Genomic DNA, 9,953 nt, shown 5'->3' on the forward strand with positions numbered 1-9,953 from the left:
GGCGAACGACAGCGAGTGGAGGCGCAGTAGTGCTTCGAGGGATCACAATACCGGGAGTTCTAAAGAAGCCTAACGCACCACACTGGCGTGTGTGCCAAGCCCCACGACACAACTCAGGACCATCCACAACCAACGAGTGCAGTAAACACGAACCTTGAGTGGGAGCTCCGCCACGGAAAATCGGAAGCGGTTGAGTGACTTGGTTGCTCCTTCTATTCTTGTCTCTCCTTACATTCAAGTAAGCTTTCCTGCTACCTATTCTTCACTAGGTTATTTCTAGGATATTAGGTGAAGCTTAGCCCCTATTGTGATCTTGGATGTATTTCTACTCTCTATGTTTTGTTCCCTGGTGGTTAGCACAGGTTGGTTGGGAGCCAATACTTGATTTTCCGCATCATCCTTAGTGTTAGCTTTTTCGGGCTCCGGCAACATTGTTCAACCCTTTCTCATGCACCGATGCGAGGATGATCTTGGTTGGTGTCCTCTCTGGTTACCCCCCTGTGTCTCTATAACCTCCAGCTACGGATGCCTGCTTAGAAGCCTCTGTACTAGGTTGTTGCATGGTGTGATGACAGATGGATTCCTCATTGCTTCTTGATGGCATCTGCCGAATCAAGGGGTTATTTTTCCTACTCCATGCAAGCAGCTAATCAAGATTTTTGGCATCGGGGGTCTCCACCCTGTTCCAGGGATCTTTTGGACGCTTGTGTCATGTTGTTGTTATTTGCTGGTGGCAGCCAGCACATCAGCCAGGGCGTATGTGTCTATCGATAACAGTGAGAAAGGTGTGATGTGTCGTGATCTGGGTGAAAAGTTGTGATGCGTTGTGTGCTCCTTTGTATTATTTGGTTATGTGTGTCCCTTGTGCTTACACATGTATCCTTTCCTTTTTATGGGCTCCCACGTGTTTGATGATGTGATAATCCGGTGATGGAGTCAAAAGTACTCCACCTTGTATCAATTAAGCCGGAAACTACGCAAAAAAACGATGTGCTTACTTTTATGTTCCTCAATTTTTCTAGAATAGCATTGATCTGCAATAGTCAAACTTTTATCGCACACTTGTAGGTACTTGAAAGAAAGACAACATTAATATATGGATAAACTAGCAATAATGAAATAGATTAAGAGCATGTCTTATATCTATACCATATAAGTTTGGGAATGGAAACCACAATGAGGAAGCATTTATAGTGTAGTGTGGCTGCCTCGGCACCTTTTGTACTCAGACCTCTGCTATTCTCCTCTCCCACCTCCTGGAAAAAGTTTGGCCTGAGACACACAGACACGGGTTTTCTTTCCCCAAAGGCCAGCCAGGATGCTAGGCGCCGCCGTCGAGGGGAGGAGCAGGGATTCGCCGGACAAGGCTGACGAGAGAGCCAAGAAGGCGCGGCTGCAACTGCCCGAAGGCCACGCAAGGCAAGAGGCGGCCAGAGGAGGAGATGGGGGCGCCATCGTCGGGGCGGCGTACAGCCCGCGAGTGGAGCTCGCCGTGAGGATTAACAAGAAAGTGCTCCACTGTCCCCTCTGCACCCAACCCTTCAAGCCACCCGTCTTCCAGGTTCCTCTCGTTCTTTCTTTCCTTCTTTCTTCCTCCATTGGTGCCGCTGAGAGATCGACTCTTTCGTGTTAATTTACCGGCCGTCTACAATTTGTGTGCCTGCCTGCAGTGCAAAGCGGGGCACCTGGCCTGCGGCTGCTGCGTGGCCCTCCTGCCCTTCGGGCGGTGCAAGGCGTGCGTGGACGACGGCGGCTTCTTCGACCCCTGCCCCGTGCTTGGCATCATGGTGTCCTCGACTAGGATCGAGTGCCCCAATGCCGGCTGCCAGAGGTACGTGACCTACCATGAGGTTGCCGAGCACAAGACCGTGTGCCCGCACGCGCCCTGCCACTGCACGGAGCCGGGCTGCGTCTACGTCGGCGCGCCGCAGGCGCTCGCCGGCCACCTCCACACCGTCCACTCGGTGCCGGTGCGCGCCGTGCAGTACCGCAAGATCAGCCAGCTCCAGCTGCCCGTGTCGACCCCGCGGGTGGTGCTTCTCGGCGACGACAACCATGTTTTCCTCTTGACCGTGGGTGCGCTCGGCGCTGGCATGACCGCCGTGTCCTTGGTGTGCGCTAGGGTGAGGGCGGTGACGCGGCCCCGGTTCACGTGCAAGATGTGGGTCAATCTGGAGCCGTCCCAGGCGGCGGCGGCGAACTGCAGCAAGGAGGACATGTTGCTGGTGGACATGCACATAAGGAGCAGCTTGTCGCCCGGCACGGTGGCCGCCGCGGACGAGCCGACGTTCCTGCCGGTGCCGCGGATGTACCTGGTTCCAGCAGCGACAGGGGACGGGGCTGCGTCCATGGAAGTTCGCCTGCACATCTGCATCGACAAGATCTCCCCTTGGTCCGATGCATTGGCTTGATTAGGTCCACCGCTGCTGTGTTGATGGGAAACAAACGATGTATTCAAGGCAGTTCATGCTTACTTATTTTGGAGTTGCAGCTGAAACTATTTGGGTGATGTTAATTAATAGATGTAGTTCAGCTTTAATGTCATTGTAGGGTACTGTATTTAAATCAGAGGATATTATGCTTGGTGCTCATCTTTTCGTGAAATTCATCTTCTTCCGTTCTTACGTCATTCCAACTTGCAAGCATTTCATTCGCATCTGTTTCAATCTATCTATCTCAAGTCAGGAGTAGAGCACAATCTCATGCCATGAAATGTTATCCATGCTACGAAAGCGATACTTAATTCGGGTTTACTGGAGGATAGTGAGGAAGAAACGAGGCCTTCTGTCAAACAAATCTCCCAAGGAAGATACCTTGCCAATATTGATGCAGCATATAACCCTGCAGTAATTCCTGATTAAGCTTCTCTCAGAGTCTTCCTAAGGAATGAATCAAATCCATATCCTTCCTAACGGGGAAACTTATCTCTGTCCACTGCTTAAACTGCTCATACTAAAGTGTTCTAGACCTCTTTGAGGCCTGCAGTCTGCCAAAAACGAAAAGTAGTAACTTCTACTAAACGTGGCCATAATTCTTTTCTAGATGAATGAGCTTTTCGAGGAAAAAAAATCTATTTTCTAACAAAATAATCTTTCGATATTAAAATGAAAACAAGTCATCGATACTATAAGTGTAAACATCTACATACAACTTGAATGTCGGCTGAGAGTTACCCTACCAAACAATTGGTATTTACTGATGGGCATGACATGCGTTTGGATAACTCCCAAATTTTAGATCTCACTCACTAACATTTGATTTATATTTTGGTTTTATTGATAGTAGAAGACTACGCTGGTTAGTGGAGCGTGAAAAAACTTTCTTTTTTAGTTGCCCCTCTTGATTTTGCGAACGAAGCATGTTGGCATATTTAAAACCAGGGTACGCAGAGCATAACTATAGATGGACCAGCGCAAAAAGCCATGTCAGTAAGGTTTTTAATTTCGGACATGGAAAAATTTCGGACGTCACCGAAATATGCAGAAATTGGGAATTTATTTCGGAGTTTGAGTTTCAAAAATCTATAATTTTTCATCTTTTTAACCTAATTTAAATTTAGTTTGAATTTGACTCAAAATTTCAGGCTTACAATTATTTCGAACCCCACCGAAATATGTGAAATTTCGCTGAAATTTTGAACCCTCGGTACATGAAGAAACTACATTCCTCTTGACAATTAGTACTACAACATCCAGAAGGAGCAAATTACGCGGCGGCATGCATACCTTTGTGTAGGTTTACTTTCAAGTAAATCTACCCTCGTTAAACCATATCTACAAAAACGACTAGTGACATTTTGGGACGGTGCTAGGTGTCCCGAACACGGGCCTCCTCAGCACACGCGCCTCGCATGCAGACAACTTTCACAGTGGCTGTGTGAGGTCATGTTCCTCACAATGCATTCAATGTGCGAGCAAGCTACGGTGCATAGCCTACCGCTGTCGGGGGTGACACGTGTCGAGAAGTCTGCCTCGATCATCAAATGTGACTTCCACACACCGCTCACTCTTTCGGTCAAGGCAATCAATGGCACATGCTCCCGCATGGACTTCATGGAGTTGCTCTTTCATGCGGACGTCAGGCGACATCTATCTTTTTATATTACATAGTGCGATTTGATTTTTTTCAATTTGTCTCACGCAAGCATTTGATTGCTAATATATGCCTATGTTATTCTCATGCATTTTCAGCAATATTATTGATGCATGATGGTATAATTCATCAAGCATGCCATGTTCTATGTATTAGCAATTTATGTTTTTCTTGAATCTTGGTAGGATTTATTTTGGCAGCAAACTGATTTTTAATCCCTAATTAAACCTTTCACTTACTATCTTTGTTACACGTTATGCTTCATTATACTCGCTGAGATGCAATTCCTTTCCTCTGACTTTGGAGTTGTGATGTTTCTGACAACATCACATAAAAGTTTGCAATTTGCTCTATCCAACAGGTTAGGTAAAAGCACCCTTCCCAATAGGTCATTATATACCAGCTGAAATTTGAAGCCATCGACTGAAATTGAAGCACATATATGCATTGTACGTAAGTAGTGTTTTTGGCCACCTCAGGGAATCATTTTATGAATTAGTTAATAGGAAAGAAGAATACTATGGAACATATTTAAAGATGGTATATATATATATATATATATATATATATATATATATATATATATATATATATATATATATATATATATATGCATTGTACGTAAGTAGTGTTTTTGGCCACCTCAGGGAATCATTTTATGAATTAGTTAATAGGAAAGAAGAATACTATGGAACATATTGATGTTAATTGTAATAATTGCCCATTTGAAGAAGGCATGGTCAATTATTATTAGATCTTTTGTATCGCTTATTTATTCCAACCAGAATGTAGGAACATATATTAATAGATATATTTGTTTTCTTCATTTTCCAAGAAGAACTGGCACACGAAGCTGAGATAACTACTTTGATTCTTAAATAATTGTTTCCTATTAGTACAATATTTTTATCCTCCATTGGTCCCAAAACTAAATTATGTATTAGTTTCCATCCATGCAGTAGGGGAAATATTTTGAAAGTAGTTCACATCCAGTTAACATTGATTGCCACAGATAGCGATCCTGTCCAATGTGGGAAAGGTGATATATTCATTATTTGTTTGTGGGACTCGATAATAGAGGTGAGTCCTTTTTCCATTATCTGTTGGAGATGATGTCTGTGGATTTAGTGTTCAATGCAGCGGCCTGTTGTTTTAGGATACGTTGTGCCTCACACCCGAAATACGCTTCAATTAGTTTTACAGTAAAAATATTGCATCACTTTGTATTATTATAATACTACTTCAATCCATGTCACATTATTATTTCAAAATACATAATCACAAACTTCAACATACTTGTTTTTCAGTGAATGTTGTTCCAAATTAGTTCTGGTGGTTTGTTTTATTGATTCTAAGTTTGTGAACTTCTCATTCTTGTATAGGTAAAAGAAAACTTCCACATTGATGAGGATGATTCTTCATATGGAGTGTTACGGATCATGACAAATTGTGGTTGGATGGTTCCGTGGACAGTGGTATCCCAAGCCCAACAGGGTTCAAATTCTTGTGCTCGCATTTATTTTGGATTTATTTTAGAATTTTCCGGCGATGTGCGTTCTGTGAGAGGAGACGTTCCCGTCGACTACGAGGCACCTACCGTGACTTCATAAAACATCTAGATGATATGCTGGCTCAGTCTCTCGGATGTGCGCATAGGGGTAGGGGTGTGCGTGTGTGCGTTCATAGGGCTCAGTGTATGCGCGTATATATGAGCGCTTGCTTCTGTACTATGCTAAAAAAATGTATTTTTCAGTTCGTGTCACTATGCTAGTTTACCTGCAAGGTTGAACCCAGGTAATGCACAACTCTTTCCACTACTAGCTACCGATCTAAACTGGACAAGAGTAAACAAGCAAGCAGGGAGAAATATGACCCATAAAATCATCCAAAAAATTTGAACAAATAAATAATTCATCACATGAACGAAATAATATCTAAAGGAAACTTTAGATTGACACAGCTCATTTGACTATTGTATTGAACAACGAAGTGGAGAGATTACATCTTGGTTACCGCCATGAACCCATATTCAGGGGTTAGACTACTCACCACTCATCTTTGAGTGTGAGGATCGATGTCGGTGAAGATCGAGATGAATTTTCCCCCTCCAACAAAGTAATAGATCAGGGTTGAAATGAAGATCGCCTCAGACCGTGAGATAGTTGACGTGAAAAAATGCACGATAAATTGGGGAAAGGCTTTCAGGGTATATATAGCCACTAGTCACCGGAGCCACCTTCGTGGGAAGCACCATAGGCCCTAGGCGTCCCACCAAGGATCCTCTGGCCTTTGAACGCCTCTGCCCTATTGGCCCCTCCATGCAGAGGGCCCAGGTGCCCTAGTCTTCTTCCGGCACAAAAACACCTTCTATTTTTTTCTGTTTTTTCCGGTGACTTTTTCTGTGGTCATTTGCTGATATCCCAAAAATAGCAGAAAAACAAAATTGGTGCTCGCCACTAAATTAATAGGCCTGTCCCTCAAAAGGATTGAAAATATTGCAAACTTGAAGGATAATAGGCATGAAACATACAAAAACTATAGATATGTTGGAGATGTATCACTGACCAACTTTTATACTCCATTCCTTACGATCTGTATACTGGAAGCACACCTGAAACATAGTTATTCATCTAATCATAATGCCATTAACATCAAAACCCTCATTATTAGAGCCTAGGCATACTTTTAACATTGATTTCTTATAGTAGTAGGTTATCAAAAAGGGTAGTCCTTTGTGCACCCCTTATGGCGGATTTTGGGGCTACCATGCCGGTATGGGGATGCCTATGTCAATTGGATGCCAAGCGAGGAATATGTGTCATCCTTTGTGAACTCCTGCTCCTCTTGGTTTAACTTTCATTTCCCCATTAAATAATCATTGCCTGTGTTTTGTCCTGCCGAGATCTTTTCTCACATATTTTGATTTGGGGATTATGCTAGCGGTTCGTGTTCTGGTCAGGAGGTCCTTCTATTCTTGTCTCTCCTTAGGTTCAAATAAGCTTTCCTGCCACCTATTCTCCACTATGTTATTTCTAGGATATTAGGTGAAGCTTAGCCCCTATTGTAATCTTGGGTGTATTTTCTACTCTCCATGTCCTGTCGCCTGGTGGTTAGCAGAGGTTGGTTGGGAGCCGATACTTGATTTCCCACATCATAATTGGTGTTAGCTTTTTCATGCCCCAGCAACGTTGTTCAAGCCTTTCTCACGCACCGATGCGAGGATGATCTTGGTTGGTGTCCTCTCGGGTTATCCCCCTGTGTCTCTATAAGCTCCAGCTACGGATGCCTGCTTACAAGCCTCTGGACTAGGTTGTTGCATGGTGTGGTGATAGATGGATTCCTCATTGCTTCTTGATGGCATCTGCAAAATCAAGGGGTTATTTTTCCTACTCCATGCAACCAGCTAATCAAGATTTTTGGCGTCGGGGGTCTTGAAAATCCGGTACCCTATTATAGGGATCTTTTGGATGCTTGTGGTCATGTTGTCGTTATGTGCTGGTGGTGGCCAGCACATCTGCCATGGCGTATGTGGCGGTCGACATCAGTGAGAAAGGCGGGATGTGTCGTGACCTGGGTGAAAAGTTGTGATGCGTTGTGTGCTCCTTTGTACTATTTGGTTACGCATGTCCCTTGTGCTTACACATGTATCCTTTTCTTTCTATGGGCTCCCACGTGTTTGATGGTGTTATAATCTGGCGATGGACTCAAGAGCACTCCTCTGTGTATCAATTAAGCAGGAAACCATGCAAAAATAAAAACAATGTGCTTACATTTATGTTCCTCAAATTTTCTAGAACAACATTAATATATATACAAACTAGCAATAATGAAATAGATTAAGAGCACGACTTATATTTATAGCATATAAGTTTGGGAATGGAAGCCACAATGAGGAAGCATTTATAGTGTAGTGTGGTTGCCTAGGCACCTTATGTTCTCAGACCTCTGCTCTTCTCCTCTCCCACCTCCTGGAAAAAGTTTGGACTGAGACACAGACAACGATTTTCTTTCCCCAAAGGCCAGCCAGGATGCAAGGCGCCGCCGTCGAGGGGAGGAGCAGGGCTTCGCCGGACAAGGCCGACAAGAGCTCCAAGAAGGCGCGACAGGACCTGCCCGAAGGCCACGTGAGGCAAGAGGCGGCCAGAGGAGGAGATGGGGGCGCCATCGTCGGGGCGGCGTACAGCCCACGAGTGGAGCTCGCCGTGATGATTGACAAGAAAGTGCTCCACTGCCCCCTCTGCACCCTCCCCTTCAAGCCCCCCGTCGTCCAGGTTCCTCTCATTCTTTCTTTCCTTCTTTCTTCCTCCTTTGGTGAGAGATCAAATCTTTCGTGCTAATTTACGAACCATCTACGATTTGTGTGCCTGCCTGCAGGGCAAAGCGGGGCACCTGGCCTGCGGCGGCTGCGTGGCCCAGCTGCCCTTCGGGCAGTGCACGGTGTGCGTGGACGGCGGCGGCTTCTTTGACCCCTGCCCTGCGCTAGACGCCGTGGTGTCCTCCACCAGGACTGGGTGCCCCAATGCCGGCTGCAAGTTGTACATGACCTACCACGAGGTCGCCGAGCACCAGAAAGCGTGCCCGCAAGCGCCCTGCCACTGCACGGAGCCCGGCTGCGGCTATGTCAGCGCGCCGCAGGCGCTCGCCGGCCACCTCAACACCGTCCACTCGGTGCCGTTTCTCGCCGTGCAGTATGGCAAGGTCAGCCAGCTCCAGCTGCCGGTATCGACCCCGCGGGTTGTCCTCCTGGGCGACGACAACCGCGTGTTCCTCCTGATCATGGGCGTGCTCGGCGCCGCCGCGGCCGCCGTGTCCGTGGTGTGCGCCAGGGCTAGGGCGGCGACGCGGCCCCGGATCACGTGCAAGATGTGGATCAACTGCGGCAAGGAGGACATGGTGTTGGTGGTCATGCACATAAGGAGCAGCTCGTCACCCGGGGCGGTGGCCGCCATAGACGAGCCAACATTCCTGCCGGTGCCGCGGATTTACCTGGTTCCAGCAGCAGCAGGGGACGGGGCGTCCATGGAAGTTCCCCTGCACATCCGCATGGACAAAATCTCCCCTTGGTCCGACGCATTGGCTTGATTTCCGATGTTGACGGGAAACAAACGATGCAGCTGAAACTATTTGGGTGATGTTCATTAGTAGACGCAGTTCATCTTTAATGTCATTGTAGAGTACTGTATTTAAATCGGAGGATATTATAGTTGGTGCTAATCCTGTCGTGAAATGCATCATCTTCCGTTGTTATGTCATTCCAACTTGCAAGCATTTCATTTGCATGTGTTGCAATCTATCTATCTCAAGTCAGGAGTAGAGCTCAATCTCATGCCAAGAAATGTTATCCATGCTACAAAAGCGATGCTTAATGCAGGTTTACTTGAGGATAGTGAAGAAGAAAGGAGGCCTTCTATCAAACAAATCTCCCAAGCAGGATACCTAGCCAATGTTGATGCAGCATACAACTCGCTGACATTTGATTTATTTTTAAGTTTTATTGATAGTAGAAGAGTACGCTAGCTAATGGAGCGTCAAAAAACTTTCTTTTTTAGTAGCCCCTCTTGATTTTGCGCATGAGCATGTCGGCGTATTTAAAACCAGGGTACCCTGAGCGTAACTACAATAGATGGACCTGCCCAAAAAGCCACGTCGGTAAGGTATTTAATTTCGGACATGGAATTTTTTTGGAATATGCAATATTTGGGAAATTTGGAAATTATTTCGGATTTTGAGTTTCAAAAATCAATATTTTTAATGAATTTTAAGGTAATTTAAATTTTAGTTTGAATTTGGCTCAAAATTTCATGGTTGCAAGTATTTCGAACCCCACCAAAATATGTGAAATTTCGCTGAAATGTTAAACC

The 9,953-nt window shown here is 45.5% G+C and overlaps 2 protein-coding genes across 2 annotated transcripts; both read left to right on the top strand.

Moving 5' to 3' along the window:
- The first annotated feature begins 1,242 nt into the window (after nucleotides 1–1,242).
- LOC125547642 (E3 ubiquitin-protein ligase SINA-like 10) lies at nucleotides 1,243–2,545 on the top strand. Its single transcript, XM_048711456.1, has 2 exons — nucleotides 1,243–1,561; nucleotides 1,671–2,545. Exons 1-2 carry the CDS (start codon nucleotides 1,319–1,321, stop codon nucleotides 2,409–2,411), a joined length of 984 nt encoding a protein of 327 aa, XP_048567413.1. The 5' UTR covers nucleotides 1,243–1,318; the 3' UTR covers nucleotides 2,412–2,545.
- Nucleotides 2,546–8,044: 5,499 nt separating this feature from the next.
- Nucleotides 8,045–9,312, top strand: LOC125547643 (E3 ubiquitin-protein ligase SINA-like 10). The gene is made up of 2 exons (XM_048711457.1): nucleotides 8,045–8,363; nucleotides 8,467–9,312. The coding sequence occupies exons 1-2, from the start codon at nucleotides 8,121–8,123 to the stop codon at nucleotides 9,172–9,174; spliced, it is 951 nt and encodes a 316-aa protein (XP_048567414.1). The 5' UTR covers nucleotides 8,045–8,120; the 3' UTR covers nucleotides 9,175–9,312.
- Nucleotides 9,313–9,953: the final 641 nt, after the last annotated feature.

This window comes from Triticum urartu, chromosome 3 (genome assembly GCF_003073215.2).
Source record: "Triticum urartu cultivar G1812 chromosome 3, Tu2.1, whole genome shotgun sequence".
Taxonomy (NCBI): Eukaryota; Viridiplantae; Streptophyta; class Magnoliopsida; order Poales; family Poaceae; genus Triticum; species Triticum urartu.